This window comes from Geotrypetes seraphini, chromosome 9 (assembly GCF_902459505.1).
Source record: "Geotrypetes seraphini chromosome 9, aGeoSer1.1, whole genome shotgun sequence".
Classification (NCBI taxonomy): Eukaryota; Metazoa; Chordata; class Amphibia; order Gymnophiona; family Dermophiidae; genus Geotrypetes; species Geotrypetes seraphini.
The window spans coordinates 1,865,262-1,890,242 of record NC_047092.1 but is presented as its reverse complement, the minus strand read 5'-3'; the positions used below and the strand labels follow the sequence as shown (position 1 = coordinate 1,890,242).

The 24,981-nt window shown below is 43.8% G+C and overlaps 1 protein-coding gene across 1 annotated transcript in view; it reads left to right on the top strand.

Moving 5' to 3' along the window:
• SEMA3E (semaphorin 3E) overlaps window positions 1–24,981 on the top strand; it is a 131,108-nt gene that overhangs the window by 72,520 nt on the left and 33,607 nt on the right. Inside the window, exons 6-8 of the mRNA XM_033959336.1 lie at window positions 8,117–8,236; window positions 11,303–11,445; window positions 14,247–14,361. Of these exons, the coding sequence (XP_033815227.1) occupies window positions 8,117–8,236; window positions 11,303–11,445; window positions 14,247–14,361 (378 nt within the window). The remainder of the gene's footprint in view (window positions 1–8,116; window positions 8,237–11,302; window positions 11,446–14,246; window positions 14,362–24,981) is intronic.

Below are 24,981 nucleotides of genomic sequence, written 5' to 3'. Positions count from 1 at the left end.
ATTTATTATTCCTGGAAAAAATAATTTTATTTAAAAAATCATGTTGGTGTTATTTTTCCTGACCTGGAGCATTGGAGTTGCTACATCATGGTAATGGCCATACTTCAACTTACCCCAAAGCCCTCAATCACATATATCCCCCCCCCCCTCAAAGAGCACCCTCATGCCAAACCCCTCTCCCAACCACCACTCCCATTACATACTGTTTCAGTGTCTTCCGTGCATAAATTCTCCTGATCACTCCCCTTTTCACAAAAGTCCTCCCAGGCCTACCTTTACAAATCCCTCTAGATGCCCCCTCAACATATAGCACCCACTTAAAAATTACCTTTAACACTAGTGCTGATCCCTCCCCCTGATATCCTGCCTTCATAGTACATACATCTTCTAATGAACCCCCCTGCCCACCTTTACAAATCACTGGAGTCTATTGTAAATGGAGCAGGAACAATTCCCAGTCACTCCCACTAGACTCTACAGGATTTGAAAAGGTAAGAGGCCTATGGAAGGGTGAAGAGATTGTGTGGAAAGGGATGCCAACAGGTGGGATGTGTACCAAGTAGGGCCATCAGGGGATTTTGCGGAGAGAGGGGGACATTGTGTTAAGAGGGATTTTTAGAGGAGTAGGTACACTCCGAGATGATCATTAGGAAGGGTGCGTGATCATTGGGAAGAGTCTTTGGGGGTGGGAAAATATGTGATTGAAGCTCCAAGGGAAGGGAGAGTTCAGCTATCAAAGGCCAAGTGCTTTACGATGCAGTCTGAGCCAAATGAATAGGGTGGTCTGGAACAGAGTTGGGAAGAAGCCAGCACTTCTGGAATTTTTACCTAAAGTGGAAGGCCGACTTCTAGCTGTATTACTATGAGACTACCACTAGGTATCTTCATCACAATGTTTGAACCCAGAGCCAGATGGGGTAGGAGCAGAAGGAGAAGCCTCCTTTCCTGCCCACTAGCCTACAGGAGATCACCCCTGAATTAGTCCTGAGGATGGAAGGGGGTTCAGGGTAGGGGAAGGGTATTTTGTCAGTGACCCTTCCATGCAAGATAAGGCTTGGGATGAGGATCATATAGGAGGTGGGAACCAGAACCAAGTGATGTATAGTGAGACTGGGAGGGGATTGGAATCAGGGAAGGAATAGTAGGATTGGGAGGGATCAGAGAGATTGGAATTCTGACAGGCTCTGGATGAGTGTTTTTTGCAGATCCTGGTTCCCACCTTGTCTTTCTCAATAACCAACTATGGACTTTTTCTCCAGGAACTTGTCCAAACCTTTCTTGAAACCAGCTACGCTATCCGCTCTTACCACATCCTCTGGCAACACGTTCCAGAGCTTAACTATTCTCTGAGTGAAAAAAAAATTCCTCTTATTGGTTTTAAAAGTATTTCCCTGTAACTTCACCGAGTGTCCCCTAGTCCTTGTAATTTTTGACAAAGCGATAAATCTATTTACTTGTACCTGTTCTACTCCACTCAGGATTTTGTAGACTTGAATCATATCTCCCCTCAGCCGTCTCTTTTCCAAGCTGAAGAGCCCTAACCTTTTTAGTCTTACGAGTGGAGTTCCAAGCCCTTTATCATTTTGGTTGCTCTTCTTTGAACCTTTTCTAGCACCACTATATCTTTCTTGAGATAAGAAGGCCAAAATTGAATGCAATACTCCAGATGAGGTTGCACCATGGAGCGATAGAGGGGCATTATAGTATTCTTAGTCTTGTTAACCATCCCTTTTTTAATAATTCCTAGCATCCTGTTTGCTTTTTGGCCGCAGCCACACATTGGGCGGAAGGTTTCATCGTATTGTCTACAATAATACCTAGATCCTTTTCTTGGGTGCTAACTCCCAAGGTGGACCCTAGCATCTGGTAACTGTGATTCAGGTTATTCTTCCCAATGTGCATCACTTTGCGTTTGTCCACATTAAATTTCATTTACCACTTGGATGCCCAGTCTTCCAGTTTCCTAAGGTCCACCTGCAATTTTTCACAATCCGCATGCGTTTTAATAACTTTGAACAGTTTAGTGTCATCTGCAAATTTAATCGCTTTGTCAAAAATTACAAGGACTAGGGGACACTCAATGAAGTTACAGGGAAATACTTTTAAAACCAATAGGAGGAATTTTTTTTTTTCACTCAGAGAATAGTTAAGCTCTGGAACGTGGAGAAAAAGTCCATAGTTGGTTACTGAGAAAGACAAGGGGGAAGCCACTGCTTGCCCTGTATTGGTAGCATGGAATATTATAACTCCTTTGGTTTTGGCCAGGTACTGGTGACCTGGATTGATCACTGTGAGAACGGGCTACTGGGCATGAAGGTCCATTGGTCTGACCCTGTAAGGCTATTCTTATGTTCTTTTAAGTTTGTGAACCGCATTTTTATGGTAGCAGAAAATTGTAAACAACTGTCTGTCCTTGAATTGGGATTACGTTCCGTTCCAGAAACTACCTGCTCCATGTCCACACGCTGCTATTCACACAGGATGAAAACCATGTTCTTTAGTAGTAAGACCCTTTATCGCATGCATGGAGGGAAATGCAATGGTTGCAGCTAGTTCAAAATATTGGAGCTCAGGCCAGGATTGCAAATATTATTGCATTGCTCCTAGAACACTGTATCCGATACAAGGTCCAGGTGCTAGTTTTACCTCCTGTCTAAATTCAGAATTACATCCCGGCTATTCTTTGCAGTCTTGGGGGACCATCTGTTGTCTGACCCACCCAGGCAGGAAGGAAATGTGACTAGTGGGCCACTGGGAAAGGTCTTTTTCTTTTTTTGTTTAGTGAGAATTCCTCTGTGGTGCAATCTGTTGCTGAGTAACTTCTGTAGCAAATGAAATTTTCTGGCATTTAAGAGGGGGATGAAATGTGCCTGTTTAGGGTGATTAATGGTCCTCCTCTATCTTATCTGTGTTTTATGATTTCTTTGTATTTTAACTTGTTGTTCATTGCATAAAATGGATATTACAGATGCTGTATAGACTAAATTAATCAAGTTTCAAATGCAAGTTTAATAAGGAATTGATTGATTGCTTAATCAGAATTCTAAGCGATGTACATATCAATAAAATTACAAAGTTTAGGGAACAATACAACAAATGACAAAAACTAAGTCTTGCAAGACTAATTATAAACTAAACCCATTAAAACACAGGGAGAGGTAGGAGAAGCCTAATTTCGCATACGTAGGAAGGAGGAGGAATATTCATGTTATTTTATAAAACTAACTTTGGCTGTGGAAATATTACCATTTTATTAAGCATGCGTGCTCTAAAAGTCGCAGCTTTGAACATTATAACTTACGATCTGGCTTTTACAAAACTTCAAGGGAACAAATTCAGGAGCAAAGCTGAAAAACTCACATTTTTGGCCTTTTTAGTTGCAAATCCCAGATATTACAGATGTGTATATTTCCATATGGCCAAAGCCTCCTTTGAACGCATGGTCATCTAAATATGAAAATTCCAAGTTTATTCAAATGTTCTATCCCGCACCAAGGGTCATAGCCTTCTGGGCGGCTTACAGTCTAAAAGCCAAATAACTAAGACCCTCTTCTATCAAACTGTGATAGCAGTTTTTAGCGTAGGGAGCCACGCTGAACGGCCCACGCTGCTCCCGACACTCATAGGAACTCAATGAGCGTTAGAAGCAGCGCGGACTATTCAGTGCGGCTCTCTGCGCTAAAAACTGCTTGTGCAGTTGGATATAAGAGGCCCTAATTTGCATAAATCTATTTAAAAATAAAATAATCTAATTAAAATTTCCTAATCGAACAGCAAATCATCAAAACTTCCTAATATTTAATACTTCTGTTGTCTCCATACCAGACCACCTGTAATTATTCTCATATACATCAGGAAAAAGAAATTGTTTTTGTGTGCATGTAAGTGAAGCCCATTCTCTCTAAAGTCCCTCCTCGAGGGCAACAATCCAGTTGGGTTTTCAGGATTTCCCCAATGAATATGCAATGAAAGCAGTGCATGCAAATAGATCTCATGCATATTCATTGGGGAAATCCTGAAAACCCGACTGGATTGTGGCCCTCGAGGAGGAACTTTGACCCACTACTTTCGTTATATTTGGTCCTGGAGTTTCTGGCTTTTTGCATAAAGTTACTTAGAAATATAACAAACCCAATCAAGTATCATTTAATTATAGAAAGCTGACTATCCAATAGTTTTGCCAAAGTTATCATTTACAACCACAATATCAGGAAAGAGAAAGACTCGAAAACAAGTTCAATCAGGAGCTCAGGAGACATGTGCGTATTTCAGAAGGAGTTCCTAGGGGAAGGATGAAGAGTCCCAGACATAGAAGTTTAGGAGGAATGTTAAAAATAATGAATTGAAAGGAAAGGCACCTGCATAGTCATGATTCACATTAAAGATAGAGAAGGAAAAGTAAGCATATAGCCCTCAATGGAGACCGCCCCAACTTTGTTGATTGGGCTGAAAACCTTTTAGGGGCCCCTCGAACTATCTAAACATGTTGATTGCTAAAATTGCCCACTGAAAGGAAAACATAAGTGGTAAATTATATGCAAAAGCTCCATTTGATGGTTCATAAAGGTGAAGAATTGTTGGTCAACTCAGTCTGTTTAGATCCTAAAATGGAAGTGCGTCTTACCAGAATCCCATATGTGTCAAGTATTTATTTTAAAAATAGGTTATACACTCATTCCAGGTTTAGGTGAGGTATAGAAGAATAATTTCCATATAAAATGCCAGACACAGATGATAGCAAGATCTTTTATTTCTTAAGGTTTATTTACTGCCTTTTTGAAGGAATTCACTCCAGAGAAACATCCTCTAATCGCAGCCCAGATCTTAGGAGGTTTCTCAAATATCTGAAGCCTTTTCACGCCTTTCACTGAGGAAAATTGCCCAGAGCAACTAAAACAAGGTCTTCTATTGATATCAGTAAACTGAAAATGAGAGATCACAGAAGCTAAAACCTTATATAAACACAAGAAAACAAACAATACCGTAGCCTCTATCGTTGGCCAGTGAAGCTTAACATAATATTCAGTAATTCTGTCAGACTTGGTCGATGAAAATGTCAACCAAACAGCAGTATTCTGTGGGATTTTCAATTTTTGTAAGAGGTTTTTTATAGGTGCCAATGCAACTAAGATGACAATACAGTAAAGCCTTGGTTTGCGAGTAACTGTTTTGCAAGATGAGCAAAACGTTTTATTAAATTTTAACTTGATAAACAAGTGAGGTCTTGCAATGCGAGTACATACAGTACACGTGCATGACAACTGAGCCAATGGTTCTTCTCTCTGACGCTGCGGGAGTGTAGTGACTGTTCTAAACGAACGAGGTCTTGCAATACGTACAGTATTTTGTTTGGGGTTGTGGAATGAATCATCTGAGTTTCCATTAGTTCTTATGGAGAAATTTGCTTTGATATACAAGTGTTTAGGATTACAAGCATGTTTCCGGAAAGAATTATGCTTGCAAACCAAGGTTTTACTGTAATGTAATTTTGGCAATAATAATGATTGAACAATAAGTCTATAGTGTTCTAGATTGAAATATTGCCTCACGTGTCTTAGTTTTGTTTTCTCATCATAAAGAGCTTTTGGTGAAAGAATTAAGAGCTGGTGTTTGATCAATCAGTATTCCTAAGATTTTGATTGTAGGTGACAGATCACATCTAGTCTCATCAATAAACATATGATCAATTAATGAGCCCAGGGAGTTATAACAAAAATGTAGCTTTCTTCATATTTAATTTCAATTTATGTCTCATCCAAGAAACTATAAATGAGATACTGGTGAATTTGCTGTTTTATTTGTTAGAATAAATTCTGTTAATATGGAAGAAAGGTCTGAAGTAGTGTCTGCTAGTATCTATGAAGTTACAGGACTGCCACCTAGTGGAAAACAAGCTGTATTACATCTTGTTCAATTATAGGCACGACAACAAAGTGAAAAGAAAGACCCCCTTTTCGCAAGCTGCAGTAAAGTGTTTTAGCGAGATGGATGGCTAGGCTGGAGTGAGCTTAGATGGCAACTTCAGCATTTGAAACCTAGGACAATACCAGGTGGACTTTACAGTCTATGACCCAGAAATGCCAAAGAGACAAGTTAATTGAATCATGTATTTTTAAGGATATAACTAATAGGAAGATCTGCCATCATTTACTATGTATCCATACCAGTAGACGATGCAGGTACTGCAGCCATATACATTAAAATAAAACCTGATTCTCAATTATCACCTCCATCACCCACAGCCCCTCAACTCCTCATTCCCTTAAAAAGGCCCCAAACTCTCCACCCCACTCCTGTGCAGAGGTACCTGACCCTCCTCCTATTGGGGATTTCCTTGAAGGATTAGTGGCAGGGCGGAAGTGATCCCTGGATACTCTAACCCATTGTCAGTTCAGATTCAAATTGGGAACTCTGTTGCCTAGTAGTAATCATATAGAACTGCCCATATTTGGCAGCTTGACCACCACTAGGGGTCAGTCACTATTTTGAACCTAGGCTCTTGCCTTACAACTAATCCACCAGGGAAATATCCAGTAAGTGCTGAGGGGATCAGATTCCTCTTCATGCAGAGGGAGAGTCAGACTAGTAGCCCTGAGAGTGAAGAACGGTACATTATCTCGACATTCATCCCATGCATTTTCTACAGCATATCAAATGACGAATAAACTTGGAAACTTGGTCAGGAGCATGCCAGCACGTCCATGTGTAACTGCCAGCAGCAGACGTGAGCTAGTGCAAGGGCCTGTGTCTAATGTGCGCTGAGCAATTGCACTCTTACACCACTATTCTATAGCAACAATTCCACATATAAAGAAGAACACCAGATTCACCTGGTGTGATAGAACATTAGCTGAGTTGATGTCACTGGCTGGTAATATTTATTGAATAATGGTGTGGGTAAAATGGGAGGCGGGGGGCAGAGGGTAAGGGGAATATATGAGGTGTTGTCAAGGGTCTGTAGAATAAGGATTAACAAGTTTATAAGAGGAGGTAAGAAAGGGTTAATAGATAGAGCTTGTAAGAAAGAGAAATAATTAGGGAGGTTCCTAAGGTGATGGGGTGGAGCAGTCACATGATCGGTTGGATGTTGTGGCAGTCTGGAGTGAACTCTGAGTGAAGGGGAAGAGTAGAGTAGTCTCTTCAGGAAAAGATTATCCCTCCCTCCCATTTGTGTTAGTGTTATGTTTTGTGTCAGTGTTGTGGGGTGGGGTGGGGGGTGTACATGTTATGTCGACTTGGGTGGGTTTGGTGGAGCTTATGGGGTTGGGGGAGGTGGTCGCAGCTTTGGGTGGGGCGGAAAATGGGGTTTGGCCCAGTTGGATCTGGGAGATGAGCAGTTAATAAATAAATAAATGTAACCCTCGTAGGCGAGGGGAAGCATGGCCTTGCGTCACCATGGGCCATGTTTGGGGGAATGTTATAAATTTAAAGGCTTAACGGGAGCTAGTTTCGACACTGAATAGCTCCCTGGGGGGGGGGGGGTGAAATATGCATTGGGGGTTTGTTGGTTTTTGGACACAGATTGTATTGTAAGTGAAGATAATATTCAGATAGATAATAAAGCTGCAGCCAAATATTTATTCCAATAAAACTGAGTTGTGTGATTATTGATTGATGATTAGCTTTCAGTTGCAGGTGATGGGAATGCGAATGCTAATGTTATGGATAAGATTAAATTTGTGCTTCGTGTCCAGAATGTGAACATCTAATTTTAGAGAACCTTTCTAGAATTAGCCCCTAGTTGTGTGCGCTAATTTTCGTACTGATTGCTCACTGAAATTTAGTAAACAGGCTCCTCTGGGTGGCTTTAGTTGTTGGTGCAGAAAAGACATAAAACTGATTGATGGAGACGTGTGTATTTCTGGTATTTATACGATTAATAGCTGTTAATATTTTTGCATTGGGGATGTTTTATCAGTGTATGTTATTTAAAACCTCATTTTAATATTTTAGCTATTATCAGCATGCTTTGCAAAATCCCGGGAAACCCTCCTTTGAATGTCAATCAACCAGCCATTATGTCCTATCTGTCTGCACCACTGAGTTGTAGTGGGAAAAAGAAATGCCACCTCTGGGAATTTGTGGAGTTTTATTTATTGCAGCATCTGTCTTTTAGGTAATGAGCTATTTGTTGGACTCTATAGTGATTACTGGAGAAGAGACGGCGCTATATTGCGCAGTATGGGACGTCTGCCACAGATCCGAACAGAACATGACGATGAGCGTCTCTTGAAAGGTAAATTTAAAAATATTTAAACATATATTGCCGAGACAGATATGTAGTAAGTCAAACTCAAAAGTTATTGTATGCTTGATTATTGCAGTGACCATTTTTATGTCATTAATGATAACTTACTTGGTACATTTAAAGAATTATAGGTAGATAAATTCTAAAATAGGGAACTGAAGTATGGACCACAACTGCACAATGGCTAATGATTTGTTCTTGATATGTTTGGATAACTATGGGGAACTATAAGCTATAAAGTAACAGCACATTATTACAGTTGATGACAAAAAAAAAAATCCCATGGATAAACATTTCTACACGGAGACAGACCGAAGGTTCATCAACCCAATATCCCATTTCAAACAGTGATCAATCCAAGCCCAAGTAACTGGCAAAGATCCTAAGTAAAACAGATTTAAGGTTGCTTATCCTAGGAAAAAAGTGGATTTTCCAAGTCCATTTTAATAATGCCTAATGGACTTTCCTTTTAGGAAATGGTCTAAACCTTTTTTAAACCCTGCTAAGCTAACTTCTTTTAATAATAAACATATTCACATGAGAAATGTGGAAGGTGAATAGAGCTACAACACGGGTCAGACATGGCTCTACCGGGAGGAAAAGCCTCAGACAAAGCCCTCCCACCACCACAACTGTGATTCAAGGTGTTCAGGTGGACAACCTCATCGGCATAAAAACCTCCCAGAGGGCCAAAAGGCTCTGCGTTGTGCAAAACTTTGCAAAAATCAATAAGTGAATTCAATAAATATATCACCAGGTGGTCACATTTTTATAAATAATTTGACTCAAAATACTCATCTTTTGTAATTAGCTTGGTCGGAACACCAACGATGGCCTCAGGGTGAACCTTCCAATCGTAAGCTAGAACACAAAAGAACAAAGATAAGATAGATCAAAATGCATTAAATTAATGCCACTCAAGTTATATCATATGCACAAATTAAACATACCTCTTAAAACGGGACAAGAAAAAACCTGTCTCCTAACTTCTTTTACCACATTTTCTAGAAATGAATTCCACAGCTTAATTGCATGAAGAAATATTTTCTCCAGTTTGTTTTAAATTTACCACTAGGTAGCTTCATTGCTTGTATTTTGGGAAAGAATAAACAAGTGATTCACATCTACCCATTGCACTCCATTCAGTACTTTATAGACTTATCATATCTTGCCTCAGCATCTGTTCTCTAAGCTGAAGGACCCTAATCTCTGTAGCCTTTCCTCATAGCATGTGTTAAGGTTCAAATGACACACTTAATGGTAGAAAGGCAAGATAAAACAGTGAAGGCGATCTTGGATGCTCAATTTCTTTATTATATCTATGTGGACTCAAGTTTCGGCCTTATGGCCTGCTTCAGGAGTCTGTATTAGATTCCACCCATTGAGAGATTCAGCAATGGTAGAGGTAACGAATGAGCATCCTCCACCAGGAAGCCTCTACATCCTGGAGGGAGGCCTTGAGTCAAGTGGACTCCTGTGGAAGGACGAGCCATAGTAGCTAAAGACACTGGACCAGGGCAGCAGGGTGGCTCAGGTATCTGTGTGTGGGGAGATACTATTAAGTGTGACAATGCAAAAGGGCTGAAAACTTTCTACGATATGATAAAATATGGACCTAATCATTTCATGGTTTTTGGTGGAGAATGCCCATTCGTTACCTCTACCATTGCTGAATCTCTGAAAGGGTGAAATCTAGTACAGACTCCTGAAGCAGGCCCAAATAAATATAATAAAGAAACTGAGCACCCACGGTCACCTTCACTGTTTTATCTTGCCTTTCTACCTTGAGAATGTAGCATCTGCTGTTTCTTTGTTGTGTGGACATCTTAATGGTAGCCCACATTGATAACTATGCCCATATATATCCATTTTAAAACTGTCCTCTAAGGAAGCAATTTTCAAAATGATTTTCAGCTGAACTTACTGCCACCTCTGGCCTTCCAATGTACCCCCTCCCGAGGTCAAGCCCCCAGATGTTACAATCCCTCAACTCAACACCCCAGGTTCCCCCAAGTCAAACAGTCCGACATCACCAAGTCCACACCCTGACCATCCTGACTGCACCTTAACCCTTGACACATAAATGCTGCCCCTTGAGCCCTACCTGCCCTCCAGATTGACTCACCACATCTTAATGGTAGCCCACATAATTACGCTCATAAATAACCATTTTGAAAACCTTTGAAAAATGTCCTCTAAGGTGACAATTTTCAAAGGATTTTCATGGGTAAAATTTACAAAGGCCCAGATTCTGTAACCAGCGCCATTGTTAGTGGCCGCCTTATAAGCGGCCACCGATTGCATGTCAATCACGCGCTGGTGCCGGGTACAGAATCACACCTCTAGTAAAGGTAGGCGCCAGAAATGTAGGCCAGGGTTTTCCAGGCCCACATTTCCAATGCCTACTTTTGATGTGAATCATGCTTCTGTAGGTGTTTTAGGCTGCCTAACACCGCTTTGAAGGTGCGATTCCAGTGTTGATCATTTAAGAACATAAGAAGTTGCCCCCGCTGAGTCAGACCAGAGGTCCATCCTGCTCAGCGGTCCGCTCCCGCGGCGGCCCATCAGGCCTAATGCCTGAACAGTGATCCCTGATTAATTTTATAACTTACCTCTAATCCCATCCCTATAATCTACCTCTACTCTTATCTGTACCCCTCAATCCCTTTGTCTTCCAAGTACCTATCCAAAGCTTCTTTGAACCCCTGTAGCGTGCTCCTGTTTATCACATCCTCTGGTAGCGCGTTCCATGTATCCACCACCCTCTGTGTGAAAAAGAACTTCCTGGCGTTCGTTCTAAACCTCTCCCCTTTCAATTTATCTGAGTGCCCCCTTGTACTTGTTGATCCCCTTAATTTGATGGCTTTTTTTTTTTTTTTTTCTTTACTGAGCTTGGGCATCAACTAGCACCTGAAAAATTGTCACCAGTTAGAGAATCTGAGCCAAAGTCTCTAAATAGTTGTCATTTCTAAAATCATACCTAAGGTTCTAGTGTTGTTCCAGAATGCAATAATTTGTTGAATTCCTCCATTTTGTTTTGTTGTTGTTTTGAAGAACCTAAGTTTGTTGGTTCATATATGATCCCTGACAATGAAGACCGAGATGACAGCAAAGTGTACTACTTCTTTACTGAGAAAGCTCTAGAAACAGACAAAGGAGACCATGCTATTTATTCACGAGTTGGAAGACTCTGTGCGGTAAGGTGGTTTCTCGAATTCTTTTCTTCATTGACAGAAAGAACAGCAGATCAGTGGCGTTCCTAGCATAAGTGACACCCAGGGCCCATCATTTTTTGACACCCCCCCATCTGTATGAAAAACATGATTTGTAATAACAATCCACATGTCATACAAGAGTGTACTTAGGAAAAGGCAGCATCTTACATACTGCAGTGAGCAGTACAACATCAATACACCCATTGTAAAACTAAACAAGCCAGACTAGTACAGATCAATCCTACACAGTCAATCCTAACAGAAAACCATGTCTTTTCAAATACACAGAACACAGAAGACACCTTTGCCTAGTATGGAATATGTCATCACAAACTAACCCCTCTCCCCTTTTTACAAAACTGCAGTGTGATTTTTAACCACGGTGGTAACAGCTCAGACTCTTATAGAATTTTGAGCATCAGAGCTGTTACCACCATGGCCAATGCTAAAAAACGCTCTACAGTTTTGTAAAAGGGGAGATAAAATAGAAATACGTAGACAAAGGTTAAATTGAACCACCAAGAAACTGGACTCTGCATACAATGCAACACCACAGAAACAGCAATGCATCTCCCTAAAGCAAAAAAAATAAATAAATAGATTTTTTTTCTACCTTGTCTTCTCTGGTTTCTGCTTTCCTCATCTTCTTGTCACTCTCTTCCTTTCATCCACTGTCTGCTTCTTCTATTTGTCATCTTCTGTCCTTCTATGCCATTTCCAGAAACTGTATGTCTCCCCCTTCCATCTTTCCCTTCACCCCTATTGGTCTGGCATCCATCTTCTTCCCTTCCCTCCTTCAATGGTCTGGCATCTCTCTCCTCTCATCTTCTTCCCTTCCCTCTCCCACACCCCCATGGTCTGTCATTTCACTCTCTCCTCTTCCTTCTCCCCACTTCCATCAGCATCTGCCCCCTTTCTTTCCTTCCACCACCCTTCCATACCACCCTGACCCCCTTTCTCTCCCTTCACCACCCTTCCATACCACCCTGACCCCCTTTTCAGTGACGTTGGAAGGGGGTGGGCCGGCAGACACAGGGAGTTGCAGCAAGGTCCCTTGATGACTGCGGCTGCCGGTCCACCCCCTCCGTTTGTCTTGTGCTTTCTTGAATTCAGATACAGCTCTTGTCTCCACCACCAACCACAACTTTCTTTTAAAAAAGTATTTATTTAGATTATGAGGAAGTGATAGAGACAAAAGTGGTTACAGGATTCAAAAAAGTATGGGATGAACACTAAGGATCTCTAATTAGCAAAACGTAAAAGTTGCATGTGTGTTTGTGTCAAGTGCTGCTTTGATGGCAACTCTGGTTGTGTAGAACTAAGGCTGGTACTGGTCTGTGTCCCATATATGAAACTTTGGTTTAGGATGGGCTTTGCGAAATGCCTCGTCATGTTATCCATATCTTTCATGGCATCTGTCCTGTTGCAGATTTGGATACTATCTACAAAGAGGCAAGCCTCTCCCCACAACGTTTCTGCAATATCATTTAGGAAAATGCTGAACAAGAACTGATCTCTGTAGCATAAGAATATAAGAATAGCCTTACTGGGTCATAAGAACATAAGAATTGCTGCTACTGGATCAGACCAGTGGTCCATCGTGCTCAGCAGTCCGCTCCCGCAGCGGCCCTTAGGTCAAAAACCAGTGCCCTATTTGAGTCCATCAAGCCCAGTAGCACATTCTCATGGTGGCCAGTTCAGGTCACTAGTACCTGGCCAAAACCCAAGGAGTAGCAATATTCCATGCTACCAATCCAGGGCAAGCAGTAGCTTCCCCCATGTCTTTCTCAATAACAGACTATGGACTTTTCCTCCAGGAACTTATCCCAAACCTTTCCTAAAACCAGCTACCTTATCCGCTCTTACCACAACCTCTGACATGGGTTCCAAAGCTTAACTATTGTCTCAAAAACAACAATTTGAAAACTAATCCTAGGATGGAAAGGAACTAATTGGGGTTTCAACAAACTCAACTATTTTGGGATATGTACAGTGCAAAGACACAGAAAAGGACCATTTGGTATATTACGAGGGGAGTGCATTCTGTAAAGTTAGTCCAAAAGAATAAGGGACACAACCCCACGACAATTGTGCAACAAAGAGAAAGCGGGAAAGGAACTTTACACGTCAACCTTAGATAAAACTCATCTATTGGAAGAATTTGAAAGACAGACTGATTGTCTCATATATTTGTATTTCAATAGATGGCTGTATGTAATAAACTCTGTTTTATCTCAAGTTGACGTGTAAAGTTCCTTCCCCGCTTTCTCTTTGTTCTATAAAGTTAGACCAGTAATGTTAATTAGAACAAAATGAAATACACGTACGATTAATATGGATCAGCAGCTGAACAAAAATACTACAGAGGGAGCAATAAACTAAGACCTTTTCTAATGGGTCAGATTCTCTAAAGGGCACCTAATTTAATTGGCAAAATCCCCTTAATAGCTTCAGTAATTGAAAAAAATAATTAATTGGGTTATAGGCACCTACCCAATTCGATCACATGGCACTTAGAGGTACCCAACACCTAAATGGATATTTTTATGGGCAGAGCGTGACTTAAACATAAACATAAAGCGATTCTCCAAAAACTTAGGCGCCTTTAAAACCCTCACCTACATTTCCGGCGTGATTCTGTAAACAGTGCCTAAGCGTGACTGACACATGGCTGGTGCCATTTTTCTAGGCTCTGGCTGATTTTGGCGCCATTTACAGAGTCCAGGCCTTAGCGTGTACTTATAATGGGCGAGTTTGATTAAGAGATAAGTCTTTCTTTCCAGAATGATGTTGGAGGACAGCGAATTTTGGTGAATAAATGGACCACTTTTCTCAAAACTCGATTGATTTGCTCAGTGCCAGGACCAAATGGAATTGACACACATTTTGATGAACTCGGTAAGTTTAATTGAGTTTGATTTAATAATGTATTTACTGTGTAGTCTGTTTCGCCCCAAAGAGTTCAAGGCGGGTTAATCACACTTCCAATCCACTCGACTCATATTCAGGCCTGAGGCCTCTCTCCACTTTGTGAAGGTATTTAAGGAGTTTTCGTTGTCTTTGGGAAGAAGCAAGCAGAAGAAATGACCTGTTTGTATTGTCTATTATTATTAATTGTGTGAGATATACAGTACTTGTAATTCACTATATATCAACAGTTTCTTTTATTGTTTGTAAACCGCATTGAACTGGTATAGAAATAAAATGTTATGTTATGTCCATTAATTTGCAACTCATTCAAGTAATTAGAGACTTAAACTAGACCTTTTTGTCCAGAACCAAAACCTGGACTGGACTGTACATTTTTGAGTGAGTGACCGCAGGGTGCCCATGATGGTCCCACCTCATGAACCCTGTATCCCAGGAGTTGCAGCTTTGGTAAAGAGATTGCTGAAGTATATACCCAAGTCTCCCCAGAGAGTGAGCTGCCTGGTGAGGGGCAGCAGATCAAGAGGACTATGATGCCATATCAAACTTATTAATGCTAACAATATACTACAGCAAGGAGTCTGAACTAGTATTTCTTACCTAGATCTCAGAACTTCCCAGTCAACATAAGAGCCGCCATACTGGGACAGATAGAAGGTCCATCGAGCCCAGTATCCTATTTCCAACAGTGGTCAACCCAGGTCCCAAGTACCAGGCAGAAACCCAAAGAGCAGCAACATTCCAAAGCTGAGATTGTGATGTCATAATGCCTCATTCCACCAATGCCTAAGAGCCAACCTCATCAGTCATGTCACAATGGCTTGATTGTCCTAGACTTGGCTCACATAAGAACATAAGAGCCACCATACTGGGACAGATAGAAGGTCCATCGAGCCCAGTATCCTGTTTCCAACAGTGGTCAACCCAGGTCCCAAGTACCAGGCAGAAACCCAAAGAGCAGCAACATTCCAAAGCTGAGATTGTGATGTCATAATGCCTCATTCCACCAATGCCTAAGAGCCAACCTCATCAGTCATGTCACAATGGCTTGATTGTCCTAGACTTGGCTCACATAAGAACATAAGAGCCACCATACTGGGACAGATAGAAGGTCCATCGAGCCCAGTATCCTGTTTCCAACAGTGGTCAACCCAGGTCCCAAGTACCAGGCAGAAACCCAAAGAGCAGCAACATTCCAAAGCTGAGATTGTGATGTCATAATGCCTCATTCCACCAATGCCTAAGAGCCAACCTCATCAGTCATGTCACAATGGCTCGATTGTCCTAGACTTGGCTCACATAAGAACATAAGAGCCGCCATACTGGGACAGATAGAAGGTCCATCGAGCCCAGTATCCTGTTTCCAACAGTGGTCAACCCAGGTCCCAAGTACCAGGCAGAAACCCAAAGAGCAGCAACATTCCAAAGCTGAGATTGTGATGTCATAATGCCTCATTCCACCAATGCCTAAGAGCCAACCTCAGCAGCGATGTCACAATGGCTCGATTGTCCTAGACTTGGCTCACATAAGAACATAAGAGCCGCCATACTGGGACAGATAGAAGGTCCATCGAGCCCAGTATCCTGTTTCCAACAGTGGTCAACCCAGGTCCCAAGTACCAGGCAGAAACCCAAAGAGCAGCAACATTCCAAAGCTGAGATTATGATGTCATAATGCCTCATTCCACCAATGCCTAAGAGCCAACCTCAGCAGCGATGTCACAATGGCTTGATTGTCCTAGACTTGGCTCACATAAGAACATAAGAGCCACCATACTGGGACAGATAGAAGGTCCATCGAGCCCAGTATCCTGTTTCCAACAGTGGTCAACCCAGGTCCCAAGTACCAGGCAGAAACCCAAAGAGCAGCAACATTCCAAAGCTGAGATTATGATGTCATAATGCCTCATTCCACCAATGCCTAAGAGCCAACCTCAGCAGCGATGTCACAATGGCTTGATTGTCCTAGACTTGGCTCACATAAGAACATAAGAGCCGCCATACTGGGACAGATAGAAGGTCCATCGAGCCCAGTATCCTACTTCCAACAGTGGTCAACCCAGGTCCCAAGTACCAGGCAGAAACCCAAAGAGCAGCAACATTCCAAAGCTGAGATTGTGATGTCATAATGCCTCATTCCACCAATGCCTAAGAGCCAACCTCAGCAGCGATGTCACAATGGCTTGATTGTCCTAGACTTGGCTCACATAAGAACATAAGAGCCACCATACTGGGACAGATAGAAGGTCCATCGAGCCCAGTATCCTGTTTCCAACAGTGGTCAACCCAGGTCCCAAGTACCAGGCAGAAACCCAAAGAGCAGCAACATTCCAAAGCTGAGATTATGATGTCATAATGCCTCATTCCACCAATGCCTAAGAGCCAACCTCAGCAGCGATGTCACAATGGCTTGATTGTCCTAGACTTGGCTCACATAAGAACATAAGAGCCACCATACTGGGACAGATAGAAGGTCCATCGAGCCCAGTATCCTGTTTCCAACAGTGGTCAACCCAGGTCCCAAGTACCAGGCAGAAACCCAAAGAGCAGCAACATTCCAAAGCTGAGATTATGATGTCATAATGCCTCATTCCACCAATGCCTAAGAGCCAACCTCAGCAGCGATGTCACAATGGCTCGATTGTCCTAGACTTGGCTCACATAAGAACATAAGAGCCACCATACTGGGACAGATAGAAGGTCCATCGAGCCCAGTATCCTGTTTCCAACAGTGGTCAACCCAGGTCCCAAGTACCAGGCAGAAACCCAAAGAGCAGCAACATTCCAAAGCTGAGATTATGATGTCATAATGCCTCATTCCACCAATGCCTAAGAGCCAACCTCAGCAGCGATGTCACAATGGCTTCAGCTCACATAAGAGCCGCCATACTGGGACAGATAGAAGGTCCATCGAGCCCAGTATCCTGTTTCCAACAGTGGTCAACCCAGGTCCCAAGTACCAGGCAGAAACCCAAAGAGCAGCAACATTCCAAAGCTGAGATTGTGATGTCATAATGCCTCATTCCACCAATGCCTAAGAGCCAACCTCATCAGTCATGTCACAATGGCTTGATTGTCCTAGACTTGGCTCACATAAGAACATAAGAGCCACCATACTGGGACAGATAGAAGGTCCATCGAGCCCAGTATCCTGTTTCCAACAGTGGTCAACCCAGGTCCCAAGTACCAGGCAGAAACCCAAAGAGCAGCAACATTCCAAAGCTGAGATTGTGATGTCATAATGCCTCATTCCACCAATGCCTAAGAGCCAACCTCATCAGTCATGTCACAATGGCTCGATTGTCCTAGACTTGGCTCACATAAGAACATAAGAGCCGCCATACTGGGACAGATAGAAGGTCCATCGAGCCCAGTATCCTGTTTCCAACAGTGGTCAACCCAGGTCCCAAGTACCAGGCAGAAACCCAAAGAGCAGCAACATTCCAAAGCTGAGATTATGATGTCATAATGCCTCATTCCACCAATGCCTAAGAGCCAACCTCAGCAGCGATGTCACAATGGCTTGATTGTCCTAGACTTGGCTCACATAAGAACATAAGAGCCACCATACTGGGACAGATAGAAGGTCCATCGAGCCCAGTATCCTGTTTCCAACAGTGGTCAACCCAGGTCCCAAGTACCAGGCAGAAACCCAAAGAGCAGCAACATTCCAAAGCTGAGATTATGATGTCATAATGCCTCATTCCACCAATGCCTAAGAGCCAACCTCAGCAGCGATGTCACAATGGCTTGATTGTCCTAGACTTGGCTCACATAAGAACATAAGAGCCACCATACTGGGACAGATAGAAGGTCCATCGAGCCCAGTATCCTGTTTCCAACAGTGGTCAACCCAGGTCCCAAGTACCAGGCAGAAACCCAAAGAGCAGCAACATTCCAAAGCTGAGATTGTGATGTCATAATGCCTCATTCCACCAATGCCTAAGAGCCAACCTCATCAGTCATGTCACAATGGCTTGATTGTCCTAGACTTGGCTCACATAAGAACATAAGAGCCACCATACTGGGACAGATAGAAGGTCCATCGAGCCCAGTATCCTGTTTCCAACAGTGGTCAACCCAGGTCCCAAGTACCAGGCAGAAACCCAAAGAGCAGCAACATTCCAAAGCTGAGATTGTGATGTCATAATGCCTCATTCCACCAATGCCTAAGAGCCAACCTCATCAGTCATGTCACAATGGCTTGATTGTCCTAGACTTGGCTCACATAAGAACATAAGAGCCACCATACTGGGACAGATAGAAGGTCCATCGAGCCCAGTATCCTGTTTCCAACAGTGGTCAACCCAGGTCCCAAGTACCAGGCAGAAACCCAAAGAGCAGCAACATTCCAAAGCTGAGATTGTGATGTCATAATGCCTCATTCCACCAATGCCTAAGAGCCAACCTCATCAGTCATGTCACAATGGCTTGATTGTCCTAGACTTGGCTCACATAAGAACATAAGAGCCACCATACTGGGACAGATAGAAGGTCCATCGAGCCCAGTATCCTGTTTCCAACAGTGGTCAACCCAGGTCCCAAGTACCAGGCAGAAACCCAAAGAGCAGCAACATTCCAAAGCTGAGATTGTGATGTCATAATGCCTCATTCCACCAATGCCTAAGAGCCAACCTCAGCAGCGATGTCACAATGGCTTGATTGTCCTAGACTTGGCTCACATAAGAACATAAGAGCCACCATACTGGGACAGATAGAAGGTCCATCGAGCCCAGTATCCTGTTTCCAACAGTGGTCAACCCAGGTCCCAAGTACCAGGCAGAAACCCAAAGAGCAGCAACATTCCAAAGCTGAGATTGTGATGTCATAATGCCTCATTCCACCAATGCCTAAGAGCCAACCTCATCAGTCATGTCACAATGGCTTGATTGTCCTAGACTTGGCTCACATAAGAACATAAGAGCCACCATACTGGGACAGATAGAAGGTCCATCGAGCCCAGTATCCTGTTTCCAACAGTGGTCAACCCAGGTCCCAAGTACCAGGCAGAAACCCAAAGAGCAGCAACATTCCAAAGCTGAGATTGTGATGTCATAATGCCTCATTCCACCAATGCCTAAGAGCCAACCTCATCAGTCATGTCACAATGGCTTGATTGTCCTAGACTTGGCTCACATAAGAACATAAGAGCCACCATACTGGGACAGATAGAAGGTCCATCGAGCCCAGTATCCTGTTTCCAACAGTGGTCAACCCAGGTCCCAAGTACCAGGCAGAAACCCAAAGAGCAGCAACATTCCAAAGCTGAGATTGTGATGTCATAATGCCTCATTCCACCAATGCCTAAGAGCCAACCTCATCAGTCATGTCACAATGGCTTGATTGTCCTAGACTTGGCTCACATAAGAACATAAGAGCCACCATACTGGGACAGATAGAAGGTCCATCGAGCCCAGTATCCTGTTTCCAACAGTGGTCAACCCAGGTCCCAAGTACCAGGCAGAAACCCAAAGAGCAGCAACATTCCAAAGCTGAGATTGTGATGTCATAATGCCTCATTCCACCAATGCCTAAGAGCCAACCTCATCAGTCATGTCACAATGGCTTGATTGTCCTAGACTTGGCTCACATAAGAACATAAGAGCCACCATACTGGGACAGATAGAAGGTCCATCGAGCCCAGTATCCTGTTTCCAACAGTGGTCAACCCAGGTCCCAAGTACCAGGCAGAAACCCAAAGAGCAGCAACATTCCAAAGCTGAGATTATGATGTCATAATGCCTCATTCCACCAATGCCTAAGAGCCAACCTCAGCAGCGATGTCACAATGGCTTGATTGTCCTAGACTTGGCTCACATAAGAACATAAGAGCCACCATACTGGGACAGATAGAAGGTCCATCGAGCCCAGTATCCTGTTTCCAACAGTGGTCAACCCAGGTCCCAAGTACCAGGCAGAAACCCAAAGAGCAGCAACATTCCAAAGCTGAGATTGTGATGTCATAATGCCTCATTCCACCAATGCCTAAGAGCCAACCTCATCAGTCATGTCACAATGGCTTGATTGTCCTAGACTTGGCTCACATAAGAACATAAGAGCCACCATACTGGGACAGATAGAAGGTCCATCGAGCCCAGTATCCTGTTTCCAACAGTGGTCAACCCAGGTCCCAAGTACCAGGCAGAAACCCAAAGAGCAGCAACATTCCAAAGCTGAGATTGTGATGTCATAATGCCTCATTCCACCAATGCCTAAGAGCCAACCTCATCAGTCATGTCACAATGGCTTGATTGTCCTAGACTTGGCTCACATAAGAACATAAGAGCCACCATACTGGGACAGATAGAAGGTCCATCGAGCCCAGTATCCTGTTTCCAACAGTGGTCAACCCAGGTCCCAAGTACCAGGCAGAAACCCAAAGAGCAGCAACATTCCAAAGCTGAGATTGTGATGTCATAATGCCTCATTCCACCAATGCCTAAGAGCCAACCTCATCAGTCATGTCACAATGGCTTGATTGTCCTAGACTTGGCTCACATAAGAACATAAGAGCCACCATACTGGGACAGATAGAAGGTCCATCGAGCCCAGTATCCTGTTTCCAACAGTGGTCAACCCAGGTCCCAAGTACCAGGCAGAAACCCAAAGAGCAGCAACATTCCAAAGCTGAGATTATGATGTCATAATGCCTCATTCCACCAATGCCTAAGAGCCAACCTCAGCAGCGATGTCACAATGGCTTGATTGTCCTAGACTTGGCTCACATAAGAACATAAGAGCCGCCATACTGGGACAGATAGAAGGTCCATCGAGCCCAGTATCCTACTTCCAACAGTGGTCAACCCAGGTCCCAAGTACCAGGCAGAAACCCAAAGAGCAGCAACATTCCAAAGCTGAGATTGTGATGTCATAATGCCTCATTCCACCAATGCCTAAGAGCCAACCTCAGCAGCGATGTCACAATGGCTTGATTGTCCTAGACTTGGCTCACATAAGAACATAAGAGCCACCATACTGGGACAGATAGAAGGTCCATCGAGCCCAGTATCCTGTTTCCAACAGTGGTCAACCCAGGTCCCAAGTACCAGGCAGAAACCCAAAGAGCAGCAACATTCCAAAGCTGAGATTATGATGTCATAATGCCTCATTCCACCAATGCCTAAGAGCCAACCTCAGCAGCGATGTCACAATGGCTTGATTGTCCTAGACTTGGCTCACATAAGAACATAAGAGCCGCCATACTGGGACAGATAGAAGGTCCATCGAGCCCAGTATCCTACTTCCAACAGTGGTCAACCCAGGTCCCAAGTACCAGGCAGAAACCCAAAGAGCAGCAACATTCCAAAGCTGAGATTGTGATGTCATAATGCCTCATTCCACCAATGCCTAAGAGCCAACCTCAGCAGCGATGTCACAATGGCTTGATTGTCCTAGACTTGGCTCACATAAGAACATAAGAGCCACCATACTGGGACAGATAGAAGGTCCATCGAGCCCAGTATCCTGTTTCCAACAGTGGTCAACCCAGGTCCCAAGTACCAGGCAGAAACCCAAAGAGCAGCAACATTCCAAAGCTGAGATTATGATGTCATAATGCCTCATTCCACCAATGCCTAAGAGCCAACCTCAGCAGCGATGTCACAATGGCTTCAGCTCACATAAGAGCCGCCATACTGGGACAGATAGAAGGTCCATCGAGCCCAGTATCCTGTTTCCAACAGTGGTCAACCCAGGTCCCAAGTACCAGGCAGAAACCCAAAGAGCAGCAACATTCCAAAGCTGAGATTATGATGTCATAATGCCTCATTCCACCAATGCCTAAGAGCCAACCTCAGCAGCGATGTCACAATGGCTCGATTGTCCTAGACTTGGCTCACATAAGAACATAAGAGCCGCCATACTGGGACAGATAGAAGGTCCATCGAGCCCAGTATCCTACTTCCAACAGTGGTCAACCCAGGTCCCAAGTACCAGGCAGAAACCCAAAGAGCAGCAACATTCCAAAGCTGAGATTATGATGTCATAATGCCTCATTCCACCAATGCCTAAGAGCCAACCTCAGCAGCGATGTCACAATGGCTTGATTGTCCTAGACTTGGCTCACATAAGAACATAAGAGCCGCCATACTGGGACAGATAGAAGGTCCATCGAGCCCAGTATCCTACTTCCAACAGTGGTCAACCCAGGTCCCAAGTACCAGGCAGAAACCCAAAGAGCAGCAACATTCCAAAGCTGAGATTATGATGTCATAATGCCTCATTCCACCAATGCCTAAGAGCCAACCTCAGCAGCGATGTCACAATGGCTTGATTGTCCTAGACTTGGCTCACATAAGAACATAAGAGCCACCATACTGGGACAGATAGAAGGTCCATCGAGCCCAGTATCCTGTTTCCAACAGTGGTCAACCCAGGTCCCAAGTACCAGGCAGAAACCCAAAGAGCAGCAACATTCCAAAGCTGAGATTATGATGTCATAATGCCTCATTCCACCAATGCCTAAGAGCCAACCTCAGCAGCGATGTCACAATGGCTTGATTGTCCTAGACTTGGCTCACATAAGAACATAAGAGCCACCATACTGGGACAGATAGAAGGTCCATCGAGCCCAGTATCCTGTTTCCAACAGTGGTCAACCCAGGTCCCAAGTACCAGGCAGAAACCCAAAGAGCAGCAACATTCCAAAGCTGAGATTGTGATGTCATAATGCCTCATTCCACCAATGCCTAAGAGCCAACCTCATCAGTCATGTCACAATGGCTTGATTGTCCTAGACTTGGCTCACATAAGAACATAAGAGCCACCATACTGGGACAGATAGAAGGTCCATCGAGCCCAGTATCCTGTTTCCAACAGTGGTCAACCCAGGTCCCAAGTACCAGGCAGAAACCCAAAGAGCAGCAACATTCCAAAGCTGAGATTGTGATGTCATAATGCCTCATTCCACCAATGCCTAAGAGCCAACCTCATCAGTCATGTCACAATGGCTTGATTGTCCTAGACTTGGCTCACATAAGAACATAAGAGCCACCATACTGGGACAGATAGAAGGTCCATCGAGCCCAGTATCCTGTTTCCAACAGTGGTCAACCCAGGTCCCAAGTACCAGGCAGAAACCCAAAGAGCAGCAACATTCCAAAGCTGAGATTGTGATGTCATAATGCCTCATTCCACCAATGCCTAAGAGCCAACCTCATCAGTCATGTCACAATGGCTTGATTGTCCTAGACTTGGCTCACATAAGAACATAAGAGCCACCATACTGGGACAGATAGAAGGTCCATCGAGCCCAGTATCCTGTTTCCAACAGTGGTCAACCCAGGTCCCAAGTACCAGGCAGAAACCCAAAGAGCAGCAACATTCCAAAGCTGAGATTGTGATGTCATAATGCCTCATTCCACCAATGCCTAAGAGCCAACCTCATCAGTCATGTCACAATGGCTTGATTGTCCTAGACTTGGCTCACATAAGAACATAAGAGCCACCATACTGGGACAGATAGAAGGTCCATCGAGCCCAGTATCCTGTTTCCAACAGTGGTCAACCCAGGTCCCAAGTACCAGGCAGAAACCCAAAGAGCAGCAACATTCCAAAGCTGAGATTGTGATGTCATAATGCCTCATTCCACCAATGCCTAAGAGCCAACCTCATCAGTCATGTCACAATGGCTTGATTGTCCTAGACTTGGCTCACATAAGAACATAAGAGCCACCATACTGGGACAGATAGAAGGTCCATCGAGCCCAGTATCCTGTTTCCAACAGTGGTCAACCCAGGTCCCAAGTACCAGGCAGAAACCCAAAGAGCAGCAACATTCCAAAGCTGAGATTATGATGTCATAATGCCTCATTCCACCAATGCCTAAGAGCCAACCTCAGCAGCGATGTCACAATGGCTTGATTGTCCTAGACTTGGCTCACATAAGAACATAAGAGCCACCATACTGGGACAGATAGAAGGTCCATCGAGCCCAGTATCCTGTTTCCAACAGTGGTCAACCCAGGTCCCAAGTACCAGGCAGAAACCCAAAGAGCAGCAACATTCCAAAGCTGAGATTGTGATGTCATAATGCCTCATTCCACCAATGCCTAAGAGCCAACCTCATCAGTCATGTCACAATGGCTTGATTGTCCTAGACTTGGCTCACATAAGAACATAAGAGCCACCATACTGGGACAGATAGAAGGTCCATCGAGCCCAGTATCCTGTTTCCAACAGTGGTCAACCCAGGTCCCAAGTACCAGGCAGAAACCCAAAGAGCAGCAACATTCCAAAGCTGAGATTGTGATGTCATAATGCCTCATTCCACCAATGCCTAAGAGCCAACCTCATCAGTCATGTCACAATGGCTTGATTGTCCTAGACTTGGCTCACATAAGAACATAAGAGCCACCATACTGGGACAGATAGAAGGTCCATCGAGCCCAGTATCCTGTTTCCAACAGTGGTCAACCCAGGTCCCAAGTACCAGGCAGAAACCCAAAGAGCAGCAACATTCCAAAGCTGAGATTGTGATGTCATAATGCCTCATTCCACCAATGCCTAAGAGCCAACCTCATCAGTCATGTCACAATGGCTTGATTGTCCTAGACTTGGCTCACATAAGAACATAAGAGCCACCATACTGGG